Source organism: Suncus etruscus, chromosome 7 (genome assembly GCF_024139225.1).
Source record: "Suncus etruscus isolate mSunEtr1 chromosome 7, mSunEtr1.pri.cur, whole genome shotgun sequence".
In the NCBI taxonomy this organism is placed as follows: Eukaryota; Metazoa; Chordata; class Mammalia; order Eulipotyphla; family Soricidae; genus Suncus; species Suncus etruscus.
The window spans coordinates 59,232,882-59,256,127 of record NC_064854.1 but is presented as its reverse complement, the minus strand read 5'-3'; the positions used below and the strand labels follow the sequence as shown (position 1 = coordinate 59,256,127).

Here is a 23,246-nt window from a genome sequence, read left to right as displayed (position 1 = left end):
TTTTTATCTTGGAGTATGGAATGGGAAGATCATTTTTCCCAAACATTAGTGAGAAATCAAATTTTTACCAGCCTACTGGCAGCTCATAATAGAAGAGAATTACTGGGACCTCACTAGGGAGATCTTAGAACCATAACAATAAAACAAACTAAAAAAGATCCAAACAAACAGAAAACCACTTTTCATTCCACTGTGGGAGCCAAACAATGTCCTAGCAGGGGAGTGGGGAGTGGTTTTCATTTTATTTGTTTTATTTACAAGTGAGCTGTCCATTTTATCTCGCTTTTTGAGTAACGTGGGGAACCTTCGGGAAGGGACTTACTATTGCTAGGTGGTTTATATTAGCCTTTTGTCCATTATGCTCACTTGAAGCTACCACTTTTTTTCTATCCTCAGAAAATGCCTGTTCCTGAGCCCCATAAAATGCCATTTTGGTATCTCCGTTTGGTTAATTAGAGGTGATAGGTTTCAGGCATCCCTGATTTACACTTGACATTTGACAGACTTTAAGGGTCTGTACCATGAGACACCCCCTCACCCCCATCTCCCAAACAGGCTGAGTTTGTGCTGAATTTCAGGGCCAATGGGAGGGGAGTTGAATGATCACTGGTGGTGGTGGTGGTTTTCCTCCTTTTTTTTTTTTGGTCACACCCAGCGGTGCTCAGGGGTTACTCCTAGCTGTCTGCTCAGAAATAGCTCCTGGCAGGCATGGGGGACCATATGGGACACCGGGATTTGAACCAACCATCTTTGGTTCTGGATCGGCTGCTTGCAAGGCAAATGCAGCTGTGCTATCTCTCCGGGCCCAGTTTTCCTCCTCTTTATCATCATCTTCATTGTCCAATCATAGTCATGGCATTGGTGAGGAAGCAGGTGGGGGCACAGAATACAGGACACAGTGACGCTGATTCTCAGACATTCGGTTGAACTTAAGGATGTCCAGTCTCTTCCATCTGATGGAGTCTTGCCCGTGCTCACCCTCCCAGTCTCCTTACAAAGACCCTTATGCTTACCTGTGCCTTAGACCCTCCACTGTGCTCATTCTAGATGCTTCTTTTCTTTGGAGGGATTGAGAGCAGCAAGTCCTTAAAAATCCATATTACTCTGTGCTTCTCGGGTTGGTGGGAAGTAAAACAGAGGAAACAGAAGAGTAATGGGAAAGAGGAGGAGGTGGTGGAGGCATTTGATGTCTTGTCACTGTAGGTACCAAAAACATTTTTGCCCACAAAAATAATGATTCAGTTTTAATTCAGAGTTGTGTGAAGTCTTTCACCCCAATGGAAATAAAGCTAGGGACATGATTTAAGCTCTGCATTGTCTATATTGCCCAAGTGAGGATTTCAAGTGAGAGTCAAAGTTGGGGCCTTTGACAAAATCTTTGGAATAGCTCCATCATTTCTCTACTTAGAAAATCTTTTCCAACATGTCCAGACCTTCTAGGACTGGGGTGCAAGTCAGAAGAAATGTGGCTCAAAATGGTCTCCTGTTCTTCAGAATCACACCAACCCACCTCCCTGGAACATTCGGGGTTTGCAACGGCTCCTGTGGTTTCCATTATGCCAAGGAATGTCCTGTCTGGCTGCCCCTATCTGCGGCATCCCAGCCCTGCTCTGATGTGCAAAATGAGGGAGAAGGTCTTGGGTTGAATTCAAGAAGGGATTTTAGCTCAGAGCAATAGCAGAGTGAGGAGGGCATTGGCTTTGCAAGTAGCTGACCCTGGTTTGATCTCTGGCACCCCATAGGGTCTCCTGAGCACAACCAGGAGCGATCCCTGAATGTAGAACCAAAAGGAAGCCCCGAGCATTTCTGAGTGTGGCCCCCAAACAAACAAAACCAAAAATAAGATGAAAGCATCTTAAGTTGCCTGGGCTGAGTTTCTTATTCTGATAGACCCAAGAAAGGCCCATGCAGGGTGGTTTTGGCTGACAACTCTACAGGGAGTGCTGGGAGGTGATTTCTGGACTCTAAATGTCATGATCCTTCAGGGCTCTGAGAACTCAATTCAGACTATTCTCAGTTGAATCAGAAGGATCCCAGAGAGCCTGGGAACAAACACCTCTTCAAGCCTGAAGGCGAGAGAAACTTGCTCCTAGCTTTCTTTGCCTCCTTCATCTCTCCCTTCCTCTCCCCCTTCTTCCCTTCCCTTTCTTTTCCTTTCCCTCATTCCCTCAATTCCTTCATTTCCCCCTTCTCTTCCATTCCTTCTCTGCCCTTCTCCATTCCTCCCCTCCTCCTCCCTCCTCCCTCTTCCTCCTCCTCTTCCTTCCTTCCATCCATCCTTATTTCCTTCCTCCTTCCTCTCCCTTTCTTTGGGAAATATTGAACCATTGACTGTCTTTCTGTGCTAAGCCTTCACGGCTAAAAGATTTCCCATTTTTCTGAGATTGTAGTTCCTGATCAGTGACATAGAAGATCCGCATAGATCTGTGTCTGTGGCAGCCATTGGCAAAAGCCAGACTGTAGGGCAAGTGTGCCCTGGAAATAGATTTTTACAAACGGGTCAGATTCTTTTTTGGATGGGTTCAGATGATGGGATACATGAGTGTTTTGCCAATAAAATTGGTTCAGGAATGTGAGAAATTTATCTACTACATAAAGTCATTGTTTCAGATTTGTCTGAAGCTCCCAGTGGAGTTAGAAGACCAGATTTTTCACTCCCCCTCTGCTTTCCACATTGCTCTTTCCCATGAGGAGAGCCTTTTGATATCAGCATGAGGTCTATGGAATTCTTGCAGGGTGAGAGGTGTTCTTTCTATGATGGCAACTTCATTTTAACCAGTTCCTTTCCACGCAGAAAGCAGCCCTTGGTGCAACAAGGGGGAACCGGGCAGCTCTAGATTTATTTTTGAATTTTCCTGACAGGGCAAAGTTACTGAAGCCAATCTGTCAGGCAGATAAAACTGTTAAGGTCACACAAACACTGGGGGTGGGGGGGGGGGTGGTGTTGTCATGACATCAACATACTCAAAGATCTAATTCTGAGCTGCCTCCAGTTCTGAACCCATTTCTTCAAGTGGGTCATTTCTTTTTTTCTTCCTTATCACCCCCCAACCCTCACTTTCTGGCCTTTCCACTTTTTCTTTTTTTTCTTTTTTTTTTTTTTTTTTTTTTTGGTTTTTGGTTTTTGGGCCACACCCGGCGGTACTCAGGGATTACTCCTGGCTGTCTGCTCAGAAATAGCTCCTGGCAGGCACGGAGGACCATATGGGACACCGGGATTCGAACCAATCACCTTTGGTCCTGGATCGACTGCTTGCAAGGCAAACGCCGCTGTGCTATCTCTCCGGGCCCTCTACTCACTATTAATATCTTGAACACCTCTACAGGAGAGAAGGCACCTAAGTGCCTTCTGCCAACACTGGTGGCAAGAAACAGACAAACCCCAAATTTAGGTATAGTGGAAAGACCCTGAGTCTGGCATCTGGAAAGGACCTAACCCCTTACTATCTATGAGAAGGGGCTTTGGCTGTGTCTTCCCGCAAGACAAACCCAGGCCTATTTGGGTCCCTGCAAGATTTTTCAAACATGCTAACCCTACCCAGGACAAGCCCTCTTGAGGGGTGGTTTTGTGTTTTTTTTGTTTTGTTTTGTTTTATCTTTTAGGAAAAATGAACATTCCTGTGCTACTCCTTTCCCCTTTTTCTAAGGAACTTGAACCTATGTGAATTTTGACATTTGGATCAGATAGTAGGGAAACAGTTCCAAGGCAGAGTGTTTAAGTCATGTCCATCAGTAGGATTTGTTTGATCTAATGAGGAAGGAGGGAGGAGGGGAATAACCTTTTTTCTTACATAAGTACCCAAATTTACAATTTCCTCAGCTCTGTCAATCTTAGCAGGAGACAATGATGGCTGTAATTCCTAACGTTGACCCTCCGCATGACCCTGTGTGTGAGAACAGGGAGGCGACCTTGATCCTTCCGTCTGAAGCTGCTTGCTGGCTGGATGGTCCCAGGACACGCTGGGGTGGGACTGGGATGGGGAGCAGTGGGGGTTGGGGGGCTCTTGGATTTTCACACCTTGAAGCTGGTAACAGTTTTGACTTCAATGCCTTGCAAAGTAGGTGATTTCAATGGCCCTGTTTCCTTCCAAGGGAAAAGGCTTTCTTCACACCTCACCAATCTTCGGGTGCTCTTGACGGACAAGCACATTTTTGGGCTCCTGATGGGACTTGTGGGCTTCTGCAGGGGTCACATTTGCAACTGCAGAAACAGACACAAATCAAAACATTCATCAAGCTTAAACTGTGTCAGCAAAAATGGAAAAAAAAAAAAAAAAGCCCAAATTGTCGTGTTTTGGATCATGTCAGAAGTCCATGAACACAGCATAAAACTGTTTAACTCTTTCCTTGCCTCAAGAAAGCTTCAGCACAGGGGTTGGAGCAATAGCACAGCGGTAGGGTGTTTGCATGCGGCTGCAGGATAGATGGACCTTGGTTTGATCCCCAGCGGCCCATATGGCCCCCACCCTCTAAGCCAGGAGCAATTTCTGAGAGCATAGCCAGGAATAACCCCTGGGGGGTGGGAGAAGAAAACTATAGCACAGATGGATTTCTTTTTTTCCCTTTTCCTCACTTAGAATGATACTTACCTAGCAAAAAAAATCTTGTATTTCTTTTCGTATAGAATCCACAAAGTGGTTGGGCTAAATAATTCAGTGAATGCTTTCCTTCCTTCCCTCATATTCATGGATTCATTGGTCAAGTCCAAGGATGCTGTTGGATGCTTATGGCATCCACGGCTTTCTGCTGGCCTTTGGGAAATAGCTAGATTCCCACCACAACCTGCTGGTGGCCCATGAGGAGAGAGCTAGAAAATAAGGATGACTGATAAGGGACAGTGAAGGTGCCAAGATAGTCTCTGATAAAGATAAAATTGAAGCTTACTGCCAGACAGAACTGTCAATTCAAGAATTGGACACCAGCCTCTCAATTTTTCCAAGATTTTTTTCTCCTCCCCTGGATGATGGACCAGCTCTTTGGAATATTGTTGCCCTTCACTGCTAGTGCTCTCTCACCTGAATTCTCTTTCCTTTCTCGAGAACTCTGCTTTCAGAGTAAGCAAGAACAGAAGGAGCTGCAATTGCAGGCCTGGTGGGCAAAGAGGTTGGAGAGAGTTGGAGCATGGACAGAAGGGCAGAGGCCAGAGCAGAGGTTCTGGTGGAAATTGGGTCCTTTGTGCCTTCATTCAGCATCATTCCATTTCTGTCTGGGTTTTCTCACCCAACACCCAGACTCCATTTTCAGGGAGAGGCTAGGCTTGAGAGAATGAATGAACTGTTATTCATCACCACCACCACCACCACCACCACCACCACCACCACCACCACCACCACCACCACCATTATAGTAAATGCTCCCACTCCCTTACCCCCATCCCCCAGAGCATTCTGAGACATGAGGCAGGCTGTATAGGAGGGGAGAGATGAACAAGATGGAAGGAAACCAGAAAGCCCAACTTGGAAGACAGCAGGACACCAACTGGGATGTGTTAACCAGCATGTCTCCCTGGGCCATGACTTCCTGTTGGCCTTGACCCTCCCCAGCTGGGCAGCCAGACCATGAGTCAGACCCTAGCTCAGCAAAAGGTGGTCATGGCAGAGCCTGAGAACAAGAGAGACAAATTCTTGGCTTTGGACTTAAAACACACACACACACACACACACACACACCCTGTGCTTCAGGCTTCAAACAAAAAAGGCTTGGATTATTATTTGAGCCAATTTCTTTCCTACTAATGTAAAATAAAAATTATACTGGCTGAGGGACAAGAAACTATTCTAAGAAAAAAAAGCTAAAGGTTAGATGCTGGCAAGTCCCAGAATGGGGTCCTGCCCCCTTCCTAGACTGAGCTTAAGTAACATAAGGGGGTTGCTAAGCTTGTGTATGAGAGCTATACCTTTTCTCCAGGTTGGAATCCTCATGCTGGCAAACCCCAGAGATTCCATCCACCCAGCATGCTTGCACCCTGGTGCATCTAAAGCTAAAAGATCAGAGAAGCTTTCGTGGATCCCGAGTGAAATGGAGCGGTGTTTGCATCAGTGTGAAAAGATTCCCACAGCGAGAAGCGTTATCTGCACTGACCCAGATGGTGAGAAGATGGGGGCCACAGAAATGGAGCCACATTCTGAAAAAGTGGAACAGGCAGCGGGGAAAGAAAGTCACCAATTAAAAGCTGTCCCAGGGCCGGAGTGACAGCACAGTGGTGGGGCGTTTGCCTTGCACTCAGCTTATCCAGGACTAACCTGGTTCCATCCCTGTCATCCCACATGGTCCCCCTAGCCAGGAGCGATTTCTGAGCGCATAGCCAGGAGTAACCCTGAGCGTCACCGGGTGTGGCACCCCCAAAACAAACAAACAAAAAAAGCTGTCCCATGCCCATGATGCTTAAGAAATGTGGCCAAGGCAGGAACAGATTAACCCATAGGTATGAAGGCTCTGCCTCATTCAGTTTCAGCCATTCACTTTTCCAGGCCTTTCTCCTACTCCGCAACTTTCTGCTAGATTCTAATGTGGGAATGGGGGCCATACCCAACTCAGCATGGCTCCCATGGCCGCCATGGCCCTTATGTCTCCTTATGTCTGTCTGACCAGGAGGACAGGGCTCCTCCAGCACTTGGCCCAGCCGAGTGACCCCATTTTCTGTGCTGTTGGGAGCACTGCTTGCTATGAATTTATGCGTCAGATTGGATCCTCAAAATGCCTTCTGGATCCCACACCTGTGGACAACCAAGGGCATACCTGCCTCATGCCCCTGATGATCAGACCACCTTGGGGTATCTGATTCCATGTGTTGTGGGTTTGCAAATGTCAGTTTATGACACTTGCTTTCAGCTCCAAAGAACAGATTTTGAGAGTGGGAACTCAGGTCCCCTGAAAAAGGGTTGGGCGGGGGACGGGGCTCAAATATACCATTGCAGCCCAGAGATCTATGCAGTGGATCTTAAGGGCCACGAAACTAATCTTCTAAATTTGGTTTAGATTTTGTTTGGCGTTTTTTCTTTTTTTTTTTTTTTTTTTTTTTTTTTTGGTTTTTGGGTCACACCAGGCAGTGCTCAGGGGTTATTCCTGGCTCCAGGCTCAGAAATTGCTCCTGGCAGGCATGGGGGACCATATGGGACGCCGGGATTCGAACCGATGACCTCCTGCATGAAAGGCAAACGCTTTACCTCCATGCTATCTCTCCGGCCCCTGGCGTTTTTTCTTTTGATGGTTCCAGGGATCATTCCTGGCAATGCTTACGGGACAGTATGCAGCACCTAGGATTGTTGGTTGGCTGTGTATAAGGCTATGTATTCCCTGTGCTCTCTCCAGCCCCACATGATTTGAAACTGTTGTCAAGAGTGATAAACAATAGTCAGAGACATGAGAAGAGACTGTATGTTCCTGAGGACCTCCCAGGGAAACACTTCACATCACAGACTCATAGTCTCTCCTTCCACAGGAATCTATCTCCTCCTTTAATCAAGGCCTCTCCCAGCTCCATACCCAGTGTGGGCTTTCTAGGGTGCTAGTGCTTTTGCAGTCTGGAAGCCTGGAAATGGTGCTGGGCTGAAGTGACACCAGGGGCCATCCCCTTAGCATCCAAAGCATACGCACCAGGTTAGCGAGTGAATGTAAAAATCAAGTCAGTGTGGCTGCTTCTCCTGGCCTCATTCTTAACACATCTTTCCTCCACCTCCATGCCAAGAAGTGTTCACTGAGTGTCGAGATGGCCTATCTTTTGCTTAAAAAATTATGTCTAGGAATGATTCTTCTGGGTTTCCAGTGAAGATGCTGGTATAGACGCATGCAGGTTTTCAGGGTTCCAGAACAACTCAAGTGCCACGTGTGTGATCCACACACCCAACGTCTGAACTAACAGTGCAGGAGTCTAAATTCTCATTCTTCACTCTTTCCCTTCTCTCAGTGAGATTCTAAGCAGCATAGCTATTATTTCACTCCTCAGATGAGCCTTTGACCTAGTGACTGATCCCTAGAGACATGCTTTAATCGCTGAGAAATGTGCGCCCGTCATGCCTTATTGCTTAATTAGGGCTCTATTTTAGGCTCTGAGAGTCACTAGGCTGGAAAGAGCCCTTATTCAGGCTGGTACCGTAGCCTTCACACCCGTCAATCCCAGATTTGGCATGTCCTGGTGTGGGCAGAAATCCGTGTTCTTTGGGCTTAGTGATATCTTCAATTACTAGAATGACTTCCTGAGTTTATGTTCTTTTCCTGAGGAGAAAACACTAGCAACCATTTGTCAGAAAAGTCTGTACTTACGTTCATCTGTACAAAGCTTGAGGTTTCCAAAAATTTTTTTTGGTCTCTGGGAAATCTTAGTAGACTTAAGAAAAATGCAAAACAAAACAAAACAAATCTACTTTCTAATTCATTCTTGATCCATTGATGATAATTATTATTGAACTACTATGAGATAGTTGTCAAAGGGTGAGTTTCAGTCATACAATGTTCTAAGAATCATACTCTCTTATGTCTATCCATGTCAAAGCACATAACTTAGTTTTGGACTGCCCTTGAGGTATGTGATCTCAAGCGATGCAGAGGATAAAGCAGGAGGGAGCCACTTCTAGTGATACTTGGAAGTTCAGTTGAACCTGAGGATGTGAGGCCAGCAGTGCTTGGAGGTCTGGGGCCACATCTGGTGATGCCATGTGGTGCCCTAATCCTGACTGGTCTCCACTGATTGCAGATTCTGATTCCAAATCTGGATGTGTTGAGGGCTGTGGAACTAGCTCAAAGGAGGGAGTCACATGGCCCCCTCTCTCCTAGCACCAACACTGTTGGTCTAATACCTCGAGGTCAGACATTACCAGCAGCCACCCCCAAACAGTGCTGGGAGCTCACCCTCATATGGAAACATTTAGTTTTGTATCTTGAAATTTTCTCCCCAGTGCTTAACACCAACTGATACGACAGGTTCAAATTCAATCAAGGGTTGCTAAGCAACAGATAAAGCAGGTAGAATCTGGAATGTTCTAGAACAGCCTGGCATTCTGAAGGCTATATCCATACTCTACATCCCGCCTACTCCTTTTGCTTCTCTTGGACCTGTTAAGTGGTGGTGGTGGGTGGGTGGGGGCATGGACCATTAGGGTCAGAGTTGTAGGAGTTGTATATGACTTGTAGCTTTAAAGCTGCAACTTTACCCAACTTTACCCAAGTGCAAGTTTTGAGTGAGCTGGCCTTTGGAGGACTCTGGCTTGGCATAAAACCTGATCACATCAGAGCACAGTTGAGGCTCCGCCCAGCCACTTCATTCCATTCCTCATTTCTCCATCTGCCTCAATGTAAAGAACCACAATGTCAGCACATCAGATTTGTTTATTCTTTAAAATAAAAGTGTATCAAACAATGACGCTTTAACATTTTAGTTCTGTCCATAAATCAAAACAGAACACTGGCAATTCTGCTCAGAAAAGTCAGCAATGAAAAGCTATCATATCCTTGCAACGTACATAATATAAAATACAAACTTGCCCATGTGACTAGGAGATAATACAAACCTCCCTAAAAATAGGTTATCTTAAACTTTACTATTAGGTATATAGTCTTACATTATTCTTTCAAGTTGTCTTAGACTATTTCTACTTTTTCTTTTTATTTGGTTTTTAGGTCACACCTGGCGGTGCTGAGGGGTTACTCCTGGCTGTGCTCAAGAAATCGCTCCTGGCAGGCATGGGAAACCATATGGGATGCCGGGATTCGAACCACTGTCCGTCCTGGATCGCCTGCCTGCAAGGCAAACACACTACCACTGTGCTATCTTTCCAGCCCCCAATTTGTACATGTTTAAGACTTAATTAATACTTTTGTTTGTTTGTTTGTTTTGGCCACACCCATTTGATGCTCAGGGGTTACTCCTGGCTAAGCACTCAGAAATTGCCCCTGGCTTGGGGGGACCATATGGGACGCCCGGGGATTGAACCGCGGTCCTTCCTTGGCTAGCGCTTGCAAGGCAGACACCTTACCTCTAGTGCCACCTCGCCAGCCCCAATACTTTTGCTTTTTGGTTCCTGATAGGACATAATTTAGTGTAGTATTAGCAGGTTCTGTGACCAAGTATAATCATTTACACATTCCCATATAGCATAATGTAGTGTCAAGTACTAGCAATACTAAATGAGGATTAACAACTATTAAAATTTCAAGAAAGCCATCATTTTAACAAATTAAATGCTATAAGAGGCCACTCTCTCTCCAATAAATAAATACATTATTTACAGACTTTAGAGGAAAATGTGACAAATCTTTAATAAAAAGTGGCAAGAACACTTGCAACATCACTTAGAGCCTTATCATGGAAATGTTTTTTATTGTGCAATCAATGCTCCAAAGGCATCAATGGGAAATCCTATATATAGGGTGTGTCAAGTACACAAACACTTAGAGAGAATGAGAGAGAAAGAGAGACAAAGAACAAGAACCAAAACTGGGGCAGTAAACCAAAGTCAAAGACAGATAAAAAGAAAAAGTGATGTTACAGGGCCCGAGAAATGGCACAAAAGACTGGAACACACTGTGCCATAGGATTCCTGGGTTCAACCCTTGGCATATCCCCTGAGCACTGCCAAAGTGCCCTGACACCAGAGCTTCAAGTACTGCTGCTGTGGTCAGTAAGAAAGATGTAATACTGAATCACAATGTCGTATTCCTAATAAAACTCTAATTTCCAGTTCTGTCATGCAGCTCAAGAAAAATCCAAACAGGCCATGCATTCAGCTCACTGTCTTGCTTCGTTCTAGTTCTCTTTATCACCTTCATTTTTGCCTTTTGTACCTGCTACATAAAATAACACACTTGTTCTCAAGGCTTGTCCTAGAGAGAGTAAATGAGTTTTATCTGGAGAGGGTAAATGAGATTATGAAGAGGATTTACCGGACTCAGATGCTCTACCCAATCCTCTTCTCAATCATCCCTCTATGTAGCTGATTTTCACCCAGCAGCAGGAAGACAATGGAGGGATGGTTCAGTCCCAGGGAGCCATGACTCTCTAGGTCAAATGATCACAACACGTGGCTTTGGGATGATCAAACTAGAGCTAGTCATAGACACAGGCAGGTTCGGTTTGGAAGAGGCCTTGAGCAAAGGACACAGCATGATGCCCGGTGGGCACAACATGTGAACAGAGCAGCTTAGAGGGCTCCTGCCGCTGTCTGTGGGTGCTCGCAGTGGGCCAGGGAAACGCTATGGGGGCCCTTGCCCTGTTCGTCTCCCTGGGCCTGCAGTTCCCTGGTCTCAACCAAAGCCTCACTCCCCATGGAGGATGGTGCAGGCCTATTGGGGCACAATTGTGCCCCCACTTCCCCATCCATGGTCTGCAGTGGGTCGTCCAGTGTCTCATCGGCTTGCACCTCTAGTTGCAGCATCAGCTCCTCCAGCTTCTTGGCTTTGCGGAGCTCGTTCTGCTGAATGATGGTGCACAAATGCTCTGTCAGCTGCTCCTTGGTCTCTGTCTTGCGCTGTAGGTCAAGCTTTGCAGCCACATATTCTGCTTCTGCCCGGTCAAAGCGCTTCCTGTAGGGATATGGGCAAGTGGTGGTCCCATTCTTTCCACTGAAAGAAGATCTAGAACAGTCAATTCATCTGGGAACTGGAAATAGCACAACTTTGCCTTGAGGTCACCAATATATAAATTAAAAAACATTAAAAATTCCAATAGTGGGCCAGAAAGATAGCATGGAGTTAAGGCGTTTGCCTTTCATGCAGAAGGTCATTGGTTCGAATCCGGCATCCCATATGGTCCCCCGAGCCTGCCAGAAATGATTTCTGAGTGTGGAGCCAGGAGTAACCCCTGAGCGCTGCTGGGTGTGACCCAAAAACAAAAACAAACAAAAATTCCCTATAGTGCCTCACTAACCATGGATCGAAAATAAAGATCATGCAGAATGGAAGGACTGACCTAGTTAATGCTGGAAAACTTAAAAAAAATGTTTGCATCTCAAATTTTGTCTTTTTGCTGTGGCCCAGTACATTTGAGGTGGCAAAAAGCTGTTTTCTAGACTGGTCTATGGCAAAGGGGCTCTAAAGCACCCCTTAGGATGCCTGTCTCCTACTTCCAGACTTCATTTCACGTCCTGTTTAGGAACATCCCTGTATCCAGGTTAAGAAGGCTGACAACATCGTCTCTAGATATGTGTGTGTGCCCCCACCCCAACTTTGACCAGCCTTCTCAGCAAGTCTTTGGTCTTGCTTCAGCATAGTAACACAAGGAAGAATTTCCTTGCTGGGCTCAAGAATGATGAACCAAGGTGAATGGCTTTTCCCTGTGTTTCCACTGATCTTTTTTTTACGATGGATAAATCACGGACAGGTCTGAATTTTGCTTATTTATTTAAGTTATTCTGGCTAGAAATACACACATATACTTTGGCACCACATGATTTATAGTATTGATTAGTTTTACAATCTTTCAGGTGGATAGTACCGAAAAGACTCTGATGAGGTACTCAGGAGAGGGATACTAAGAGCATTCTGCATACCAGACAGGCTGACCTGGAAATGCAATCACAGCAGCCTGCGGTTCTTTTATAGGTACAGTGAATGGCCTGAAAAATGTTATTTCAAGGATTCAAGAAACTGGCTTTTGGTTTTGGCATCCTAAATTCTTTTTAAAAATCCAAACATTAACCCTAGAGATGCCATTTGACTCTAGTGATGCACTGTGAAGTTTGAGGTCCTTTTCTGAGAAATTCAAATTATTTGGAAGGAATTACAGTAAATCATATTTAATCTTTCTTAGATGTCTTCTGTGCTCTTTATATTTAAAAGCAAAATAAAATCCTATTTGGTAACTGCTCTTGTCATAGAGCAAATCGACTTTTTTGTTGTTTTTTTGTTTGTTTTTTGTTTTTTGGTCAATGGAAGCAAACATTGATCATCCTTGCAAGAAGAATAGAAAAGGAGAGATGCACTTTTTCATTTTGTTTTTTGGGGAAGGGTTGTGGTTAAGGCCATACTCAAGTGGTACTCAGAGGCTACTCCCTTGCTCTGTGATCAGGGATCACTCCTCACAGAACTCAGGGGTCCATTCCTGGTGCCAGGGATTAAGCCAGTATCAGCTACATGCCAGACAAGCCTCTTTTTTTTTTTTTTTTTTTTTTGGTTTTTGGGCCACACCCGTTTGCGCTCAGAAATCGCCCCTGGCTTGAGGGGACCATATGGGACACCGGGGGATCGAACTGGGTCCGTCCGCTTGCAAGGCAGACACATTACCTCTAGCGCCACCTTCCTGGCCCCCAGACAAGCCTCTTAATCTCTGTATTATATTCTGGCCCAGAATATATACTATTTGTGATCTGTTCTCTGCTTTCATGGAACACAACTCAGTGTTTTCCATTTATTCACATAATGGCAAAGCAGAGAAAACTGGCCTATAAAGGCATTTTTTGCAGCAATCAGAAAAAAAAAGGACAAATACTGAAGAAGTGGGCCAAAAACAGCATCCCACGCCCCAAGACGTCACAGAACCTCCTAGAACCTGTAACTGATGCAGAGGATGTGGTAAAGTTAGAATTTAGAGAGGAATTTCTTCCGGATTATACATTTGGACCTGAAATAAAATCTGCTTAGAAGAAAGAGGCTGAAGGTATTTTGAAAGAGAAGGGAAACAAGCAAAGCAAGAGGCGGGATGCCAGTTTGTCTCCATTTGTAACTGCTGGGTCCTTGACCCCAGAGCTTAGGTTTTAAAAATCACCTCAAATATCAAGGTGGGTAGCCAGCAGCGATGTGTCATATTAGTAACACAAGACAAGACACTATCAGCTTTAGATTTTTACGTAAAATTTAATGTAAAATACTTTTTTTTTTAAATTTTGGGCCACACCCAGTGATGCTCAGAGTTACTCCTGGCTATGTGCTCAGAAATCACTCCTGACTTGGGGGACCATATGGGACGTTGGGGGGGGGGGGGTCAAACTACGAACTGTCGAACAATGTGAAATATTCTTTTTTTTTTCTTTTGGTTTTTGGGCCATACCCGTTTGACGCTCAGGGGTTACTCCTGGCTATGAGCTCAGAAATCGCTCCTGGCTTGGGGGGACCATATGGGATGCCGGGGGATCAAACCACGGTCCATCCTACGCTAGCGCTTGCAAGGCAGACACCTTACCTCTAGCGTCACCTTCCCGGCCCCATGAAATATTCTTAATTAACACAGACTCAAATTTCCTTACCAGTACTAACCGAGTATGGAAAATTTTTTTAATTTTGGGCCACATCTATTGACACTCAGGGGTTACTAATAACTAATAGCTATGCACTCAGAAATTGCCCCTGGCTTGGGGGACCATGTAGGATGCTGGGGGATCAAACCGTGGTCTGTCCTGGGTCAGCCATGTGCAAGGCAAATACCCTACCGCTGCACCATTGCTCCGGCCCTGGAATTTTTTTTTTTAATTCTCTTTAACAGCAACCTCAACCTGTTTGATTCTCCCCTCAAATTTGTAACTCTATGGAATTCCTCAGTCAGTGATCAAGTTACAAAGGCATCTTTGTCCATCTTCCTCAGAGGCAGAATTTAAACAATCAGATAATTATTTTCCTAATGAAAAAGTCATAATGATCAGAGTTACTCATACACTGGACTTCAGAGGCAAAATCTTGTTCCTCCCGCAAACAAGTTACAGAGGAGAAAATGGGTGACACTTTGAGGCTTAGTGAGACCTTAATAAAAATCTTGGTTGCCTCCCTAATGGCTTTTTACTAATGGAAACTTAGGACTTCAAGTTATCAGCTACTGCTGACATTCATTTGGATGGTTAATTAATAAATGCAACCGATCTGTCTTTGAGCATATGGTCAAGCAACAATTAGGAGGCTCATAAGGACAACCACAAACCTCTTGCTTAAACAATCAACAGTGAATTAAAAACCACAAGCAAGCATTTCCGTTTTATTAAATTGTTATATAAACATTCTCGAGCTGTGGTTCAGCCTGAACTAATGAGGCTTCTGTCTGGTCTTGAAAGTTCCCGACAGCCACTCGACCGAGTCACTGACAGAGCCGCCGTCTCCGGGGAAAAAGGACAAACCAGGATGATTAAAGCGACACGGAAAAAAGGAAAACCCTGAAATTGGACTTATTTTTTTGCCCTTTTATCTGTTTGCAAAGTTCAAGTAATTCTTTACATGTGTTACTTCATTTTAAAAATACTTCATGATGATTTTTTCTCCTTAAATAAACAAAAAAATATGCCAGTGATTGAAACTAAGAAAAACCACGACAGCAAACCATTTTCTACTAAGTATAATTGAAAAGAACAAATAGGAGAACCCGGGTAGCATTTTCTTTAAAATACACACTTAAAAAAATATAATAAATCAATTTGCTCTTTCTAAGAAGAGCTGAAACAGAAAGTAGACTTCAGCTGCATAAAGACCATCAATGGCATCTGGGAGTTCAGTCATTCAAAGAATCCCCAGCAACAACAACAACAAAATGCTAAGGTTGGAGTAGGGAAATAGCAATGTAAAGAACTAACACAAGCAAATGCCTCTACAAACCCATAAGGAAAATACTATAGGGCAGAGTTTAGGTGGATTTCTAGAACAGACACATGACCACCACACACAGGCATAAACCCAGCTCTGAGAGGGATCGTTTGGTCATGAGTAAAGCTACAGCAGAGCTCCAGGCCAGCCAGCAAGCAGCTCAAGTGAAATCACAGCTCCATGGGCCCACTCACCGAGCATGCGAGTAGTCGAGGCTGGCCTGATCGATACGGTTCCTGAGGATCCCAATGTCAGCCGACACCATATCATCCAAGGCTTGCAGCTCCTTCTGGATCCGCTTCAGCTTCAAGGTCTCTGCCTGAGTTCTCTCAGACCTAGAGAGTTTGGGCCATGAAGAGTAAAGAACATTCCAGACCCTCTGCCCATGTTCTCTCAGACCTATAGTCAGGGCCATTGAGGAAAGAACATTCCAGACACTCTCTCTGTCTGAGTTCTTTCAAACTGGAGTCAGGGTCATGAGGACTAAAGAACATTCTAGACCTTCTGAGTAGAATCCATGAGGAGTAAACATTTCAAATCTTGTATGTAATGTACTAAATGGGAGTGTTGATTGATGGAGGCACAGAATTCTTGCCCTAGAACATTTCATTTGTCTGACAATTTGTGGACACCAAAAGGCACCTGCATTTACCTGATTTCTCTCTCTTTATATGAAAAAAATCCATTTGCTTCAACTCTTAGGAGTCATTCCTCCAACTTTCATTGCTTTGATTTGGGCAGTTGTTTGTTTTAGCAAAATTGAGGTTCTTAGAATTATTCTGAGACTCAAATGCAATTATTCTCCCGAATGGGATTTATACAACATTCCTCACATGGCTGAGGCTCAGGGTTTTATCCTCGAACCCCCAAACAAAACCACTCTTTTCTGTCCTCAGTTAAAAGCACATCCAATTTCATAGGCACTGGATTTAGCATAAGTAGGAAACACACTATTGTAACAGAATAAACAAACACAAAAGCAAGCCTTTAATCAGTTTTCATACACATTCTCCTGGGGAGAAGAATCAGTTGCTGCTCCCAGGCACTCTCCTAATGCCTGTGCTCTCACATATTTACCCTCTTAGTTCCAGGAATCTTTTTTTTTTTTTTTTTTGGTTTTTGGGCCACACCTGGCGGTGCTCAGGGGTTACTCCTGGCTGTCTGCTCAGAAATAGCTCATGGCAGGCACAGGGGACCATATGGGATACCGGGATTCGAACCAACCACCTTTGGTCCTGGATTGGCTGCTTGCAAGGCAAACACCAGTTCCAGGAATCTTAAACTTTAACATTCTCATCATCCTCTATGAGCAGCCTCATATGACTATATCTCCTTATCTTCTTTTTTTTCTAGCTTTTGGTGGTGGTTATGGAAATGGTGGTGGTGGTGGTGGGGTCTAGCTTCTTATCTTAAGTTTTAAATCATATCAGTTTTGGATCTGAATGGAAAACAGAGACTGTTTCTTGACAATCAGTTGTGCTAAATATTCCTGGTGTTTCATAAATATCCAAGGTCTGGAAAACACAGCCTCTACTGTCAAATCAATATATCTTCTGGGGCAGATAACATTCTCGCTCTGGTTTCGGTTCATCCCCAGCAATGCTCAGGGCCTTGCTCCTGGCAGAGCTGGTGGGCGCCTATGTGAGGTCAGGAATAGGCCTGCAGAAACCAGACCTCCCCTTGTTATCCATGGCTCAAACTGCCTGCCTCCCGCTCTAGCTCTCTGAGGGCCACTCCAGTTACTCTAAACTCTGCATCCCTAAAAGCCTCCCAAAAGCTGCCCCTGCAACCCGATTGGATAGCCAGTCAGTGGCTCAGGGATTCCTCTCCAAAGCTCCCCCTCAGCCAATCCAAACCTACGTTTGTTGCTGACCTTCTAATTCAAGCTTAAGATCCTTGTCTTTATGTTCCTATCACCCCAGGGTTCCCAGATGTACCCGTTTCTAACAGTCAAATCTTTCCTCAGTCCACACTGGACTTTCTTTAGACATTTCCAAAGTCCAGGGGGCTCCAGAGTTCGGCGACAAAGGCTGTAGAGGAAACGGTTGTTTAGGACCCAGGAACTGTGTGGAGACTACCTCCAGCTCAGGCGCCTCACCTTTCTGCAATAGCTTTAGCCAAAAGAGCTTTCTTACGTTTATTTTTCTCTTCCATCAGCCGCTGTTCTTGGTGGAGGACTTCCCATCGAGATTTTTCTTGTCTGGGGTACAAAAAAAAAAAAAAAAGTATAAAAAAGAGCTTATGAAATCCCATTCCACACCTTAGATGGCACATTCTCCTAAGGACCACATTCAGTCGAGCAGATTATGGACTTTTCTCTTACTCAAGCCCTAAGCAGCAGCCATCTGCAGCTCATTATTTTGTTCAAATAGGAACAAAGTCAATGGGACTCATGAATTGGCCCTTTGAAATTCATTATATGTATATAGGCACCCACACATTGGAAGCCGAGATCTGTGGCAATTTTTTAAGAGTACAAAGCAAACTTGTCAGTTGGTTACGTATTATATGCAAAAGTGTGCAGCACAAAGCAGTCTGTAGCAAAGGTCACATTCAAATGCTTAAACTTTTCTATAATTTAAATCATGACCGCAGAACTACCTCAGAACATGAACCACTATTTATTTCATTCCTTTTCTTACAACGTGCTTTCTTCCTTCCAGCCCTTCAATGTTTTTAAACAATGAAACGCTATGAACTTAAAGACTTGAATGACGGGTTAAAAATACCTCAAAGGGGGCTGGAGCGGTAGGGCATTTATCTTGCACGCAGCTGACCCAGGACGGACCTTGGTTGGATCCCCTGCATCCTATATGGTCCCCCAACCCAGGAGTGATTTCTGAGCACAAAGCCAGGAGTAATCCCTGAGGGTCACTGGGTACGTCCCTCCCTCCCCAAGCCTCAAAGAGTCTCTTCCTAACTTGTCCAATTCTGAAAGCAGAGTACTGGCATTTCTTGGAAATGTGCAAACCTGCCTTTATCTCCAGCAAGGCCTGGACAACACCATATCTTTCCCTTTATGGCTTTTACTGCCGTATGCTGGATGGCAAACACAGGGCCATCAGACTCAGATGGTGCAGGAATCAAATCCAACAACCTTTTGCTTGCTAAGCAGGTGCTCTCCACTGAGCAATCCCTTGTTCTTTCTCAGTTATGACCTCACGCCTTCTATTCTGGCCTAGTAACCAGTTCCAAAATAATCTTTCTTGCCATGCCCACAATTTTACCTTCCTACTGGCCCAGATGCTTCCTGATTTTTATTGCCCAAGACCCTGGCTCCAGCTCTCCCTGTGCCATCCCAAAGGCTGCTACTTCAATCCTCAGTCCAAGTCTGACATTTATCCCCCAGAGGCCAGGGGTGACACTGTGCTTTAGGAACCACTCAGAGATCATGTGGTACTTAGGATGCTCAGTCCCAAGGTCTCACATATGGCTCTGTAGTCTGGGGTTAGGGACATGTCTTGTATGAGGCAGACCTTGGCTTCAGCCCCAGCTCGGCACAATCCCCCAAACATTGCATGTATAGTTCTGGAGGCACCTTAATAGTCCTTGGTTGGGGTGACCCTGCACAGATATCTCACAGCACCACATCATTAGGCCCTCACATTAAACTTGGAGCCCTTCCCCTCAAGAACCCCCCCAATTACCTCAATAAAGACTAATTTCCCCAACAACATTCCAGCTACGATGTCTGGTTCATTAATACCCATCCTATCTGCTTTGGGCATTGGAGAGTGAACTGTACTTAAAAGGCATTGAAATGTATGTTGCTGGTTTGGTGATTCATAATTCATGTGGCTTTCTATCTCTTGTTGGAATGATCCCTTGAGTTGTAAATCCCTGGCCAATAGAAAATGGCATCAAATCTGAATGAGCAGAGACTGGGAAAGTATCTGAGATGGAAAGAAATGGAAAATATTTTAGAAGTCAGGCCCCAAAAAATGGGAAACAGAGAAGAATGCCATTCCCCACCCCCACTGGTGATAACTCAGGATGGGAAGTAAGGATTGACGTGGTAACATAAGGTACAGATAAAAGATTCCTGGTGGGAGGAATTCCTAAGTCAGAAAATGGCAGTTCCCACTGGGAACCAAGTCCTGGAGGTGGTTTCTAACATTCTTTAGGCAACAGAGCTCTTAAGTCCCACTACACACACTTGGCTCCTTACAAAGGCCCTTGTTGGGGAGCAGAGATGCAGACTGAAAATGAAAGTAGTGCTCCATTTGAGGAAGACTAACAATAGGTATCTAATATTCAGGGTGTGGCCAGGAGCCCTGAAAGTGGCCTGTGAGACCCAAATAAAAACATATCAACTATGGATTGTTATTAGGCACATGGTCTTCTCTCTGATTCCAAGGTGCAGCCTGTGTGAGATGGAAATAAGTAGTTGGTATAAGCCAGTGACACAAAACAAAGCAGATATGGAAACTCAGACTTCTTCAAATACCCATGGCTGGAAACATGATAGAATGAGAAAGGCCTCATGGATATACAGACTTACTAACAATTCCACTTTCTTTGTCTCCGATTTGCAGTCTGGCTGTGGTGGGCAAACCTCATCATTTGTGGGACCTTCACAGGAATTCTGAGGGCCTGGATCCCGGAGTTGATGCTGCCTGGGTTTCTCATCCCCAGTACCAGAGGGGAGCATGGCGGTGTCTGGAAGAGCTGAGGGGGAAGGCCAGGAGTGCTGGTAGCTGAGTCTCGGCAGGACTGTAGAGTCTCCATGGCAGAGGCCAAGCCCCTGGCTCTGTTCTCTAAGGGCCCTTTCTCGCTGAAGCTGTTGCCGGCTCTTCTTTGTGGGGAAGCGCCGCGGAGGTCCAGAGGAATCTGGATTGAGAGAATGGGGGAAGTTCTATTCAATGACCAGTGCAGAAGGATAAAATTCTAGCAGGGTCTGTGGGGGCTCACTCCTGCTTAGTGCTGAACCAGGCCTCATCTTCCTGCCCAGCTTCTCAGAACTATCCAGAGCAACCAACTCCCCTGGCTTTCAACTCATCTCTCCAATAGCCTGTGTATGAGAAAGCCTTGGGATACAAAGCAAGTTTCCGCTTCCAGCCTAATTTGTAAGTTATTAAAGAATCAAATGCCAATTCTTTACTAAGAATACCAACTGAGTAGGCACCTAACTGAATTCTCTGGTAGTTGTCCTAGAGTCTAGGCAAAATGCTTTCCTAAAATTGCGCGCATGTTTTCAAATAGGTGTGGCTTTTCTTACACCTTAACAGGTGTAATTTGGCATTTAGGTGGAACCTAACTGTGCAAAACAAATCACTCTGTCTTCTAGGCATCTTAGTAAACCCTAGATTGTCTTCTTACATCTTCCGGGGCAGTCCAAGACTGTGATTTCCAAGGCCTTGTCAACTTTTCACCAACATTATGCACCTGAGTTTAAAAACAATGTGAACAAAGCAAGAGGAAGCTAAAACTGCGGGAATATGATTATGAATAAAAACACATATGCTCTACATTTAGAATGGTCCATACTGATATGGAGAGAGATAAAGAGTTGAACCAAAATTTTTATATTTGATAACATCTATACGCATGTATCAGAGGGAAGGCTATTCATAGCTACGTGCTCAGGGTTCACCTCTGAGGGTGTTTGGGGGAACCAGATGGAGTAACGGGATAAAACCGGGGTTGGATACATGCAAGGCATGTGCCTTAATGCTTGTACTATCTCTGCAGTCCTATACATGCTATTCAGTTACAAACCACCTAGGGCATGAGATGAAGATGAGAAGTGAAGTTAGGGAGACTCAAGGGTTGGAAAGAATCAGAACAAAAACTTCTTCCGACCAAGAACACGTAAGTCTCGGTGATGCTCTAATGCACCCCACTTTTTTTTTTTTTTTTTTTTTGGCAGAAATACCCCCCAAGGGTGCGGATCCTTCCTCTTCCAGACCCTTCTGCAATCCTCCTCGGAGGTAGGCCTGAAGGCTCACCTCGCATCTGCCTCTCTCCCAACTCCAAAAAACTCCCCGAAAAGGAATTCTCACTCCTTTTCTTCAGGAAGCCCGCCCAGCCCCTGGCTCAGCCCTCCCGAGCCTCCTCCCCCTCTAAGCAATCCCACTGGGGTTGCCCAGTCCATCTGCGGGGGGGTCTCCCATCTTTCCCGCCCCTTACCTTTGCTCTGCCTAAGCCGCCTCAGCTCCTCCTCCGAGAAGCCGGCCCAATCCTGCGCCATTCGCCCCGGCAGCCAGCGGCCCCAGACGCCCCCAGTTTCTCTCTCTCTACCCGCCGCAACCGAGGCCAACGCGACGACCCGGGCACATCCGGGTTCTTGGCCGGCTGGCGCCAATCAGCCAATCCGCGCGTGCCGCTCCGGACGCGAGGCCCCCGCTCCGGTTTCCGGCCGCCGGCCCTGCCCCTCCATGAGGCTTCCCACATCAGTGCCTGAAAACTCCGCCCGAAATTTTGACCGCGTCGAGGGATTTTCCTACGTTCTCGGTCTACTTTCAATCTTCTCATCTTTGCTGAGCATCAGGGGACAAGTTCCACGGCATAAGGCGGAGCTAACGTCGGAAACCAAGACTGAATACAACAGGCAATTAGGAAGTGACTCCGAACGGGGGAAGGCGGAAGTAGACGCCTCTCGGGGTCCTTACTTCTGCGTGGCGGCACTGGTAGCTCCGTGGCAGGTGGCGCAGGGCTGCGATTCCCGAAGTTTGGGGGTTTCTTGTCCAAACTGCGCGGACGTCATCCTGCAGCTTGACTCGGGGGGACGGGTTAGGCTTTTCCATGGTACAGACACGTAGATTCTGGTTTTCCTGAACTTCCGTGAAAGGTTCTCTCCAGTCCTGCCTTTGCTCCTGCGGGGTGTCGGACACCACCTCTCTTTAACACAAAACCAAACAAACAAAACCCCCCCAAAACATTTTCCGTCCTGAAAAGTACAAACTTCGACTTCTGCCTGAATCCCCCTGTCCTTGCTCTGACTCATACTTGGACTCTGACCCTCTCTCCGGGCACCTCGGGTCTCCCTTCGCAAGACTGAGATGGTTAAATACAGGCCAGAGTTAGCAAAGTACTATCTAGCAGGAGATGACTAAAGAAACCACCTATATGTAGTTTTTTTTTTTTTTTTAAGAAATTATATTTAACATATTGCATTAAAATGTAGTTTGGGCTTACATTTAAAAATCCATGTTACAGAGCGAATACAGCAATAGAGTAAGGGTTAAGGTATTTGACTGCATCTGAGAATCCCGACTTAGATCCCCAGCATCCCATGGTCTCCTCAGGCAGAGCCAGTGTGTCCTCCAAATGAAAATTTAAGACACAAATCTACTCCTTTTGCAACTCAATCATTTTTTAATACATTGAAATAAAAAGTCTCTGGCCAAGAAGTTGGTATAGTTCACATTGAGATTAGAAGGACCAGAGGCAATAGATGTTTGTAAATTTCCCCTGGCTCTTGTGTTTGGGCATTTGGAACCCAGTTCTGTAACTTGGGGGTAACCTAGTTCTGTAACTAGCAGATGTGAAAAAATACCTCCCTCTTACAATAAGGACTTGCTCTCACTGACATTTTACTCACTTTTTCAAAATTGCTGTGCGACCTGTCCAAAAGAGTAGGAGGAGATAAATCTAGCTAGTTACTGACCATAGATTAATAAGTAAATCCAAGATGTCGATCAGGACCCATGTTGAATTTGATACTGATACTTGCCCCAGCTCACTCTGGGTGCATTGCAAAAAATTACCAATAGTCTTGATAGAAATAGAAATTGGGGAGTTGTAAGAGGTTT

At 45.3% G+C, this 23,246-nt stretch overlaps 1 protein-coding gene across 3 annotated transcripts; it reads right to left on the bottom strand.

The window, feature by feature from the left end:
• Positions 1-10,228: 10,228 nt before the first annotated feature.
• On the bottom strand, positions 10,229-21,733 carry GORAB (golgin, RAB6 interacting). 3 transcript variants are annotated; one of them, XM_049776543.1, is made up of 5 exons: positions 21,622-21,733; positions 19,998-20,322; positions 17,591-17,692; positions 15,687-15,827; positions 10,229-11,556 (listed from the first exon to the last, which is right to left on the bottom strand). In XM_049776543.1, the coding sequence occupies exons 1-5, from the start codon at positions 21,680-21,682 to the stop codon at positions 11,136-11,138; spliced, it is 1,050 nt and encodes a 349-aa protein (XP_049632500.1). In that variant the 5' UTR covers positions 21,683-21,733; the 3' UTR covers positions 10,229-11,135. The 3 variants fall into 3 exon arrangements, with proteins under 3 accessions (XP_049632500.1, XP_049632501.1, XP_049632502.1); XM_049776544.1 differs by having other exon boundaries at positions 10,229-11,517; XM_049776545.1 differs by lacking the exon at positions 10,229-11,556 and having other exon boundaries at positions 15,464-15,827.
• Between the last annotated feature and the right edge of the window lie 1,513 nt (positions 21,734-23,246).

Excerpts from the sequence above, each read along its gene's own strand:
- GORAB (XM_049776543.1), bottom strand. The coding sequence starts at position 21,682 with ATGGCGCAGGATTGGGCCGGCTTCTCGGAGGAGGAGCTGAGGCGGCTT. Across the intron at positions 17,693-19,997 it reads GAGACAAAGAAAGTGGAATT|ACAAGAAAAATCTCGATGGG; the intron begins GTTAGTAAGTCT and ends TTTGTACCCCAG. Across the intron at positions 15,828-17,590 it reads GCTAAAGCTATTGCAGAAAG|GTCTGAGAGAACTCAGGCAG; the intron begins GTGAGGCGCCTG and ends CAAACTCTCTAG.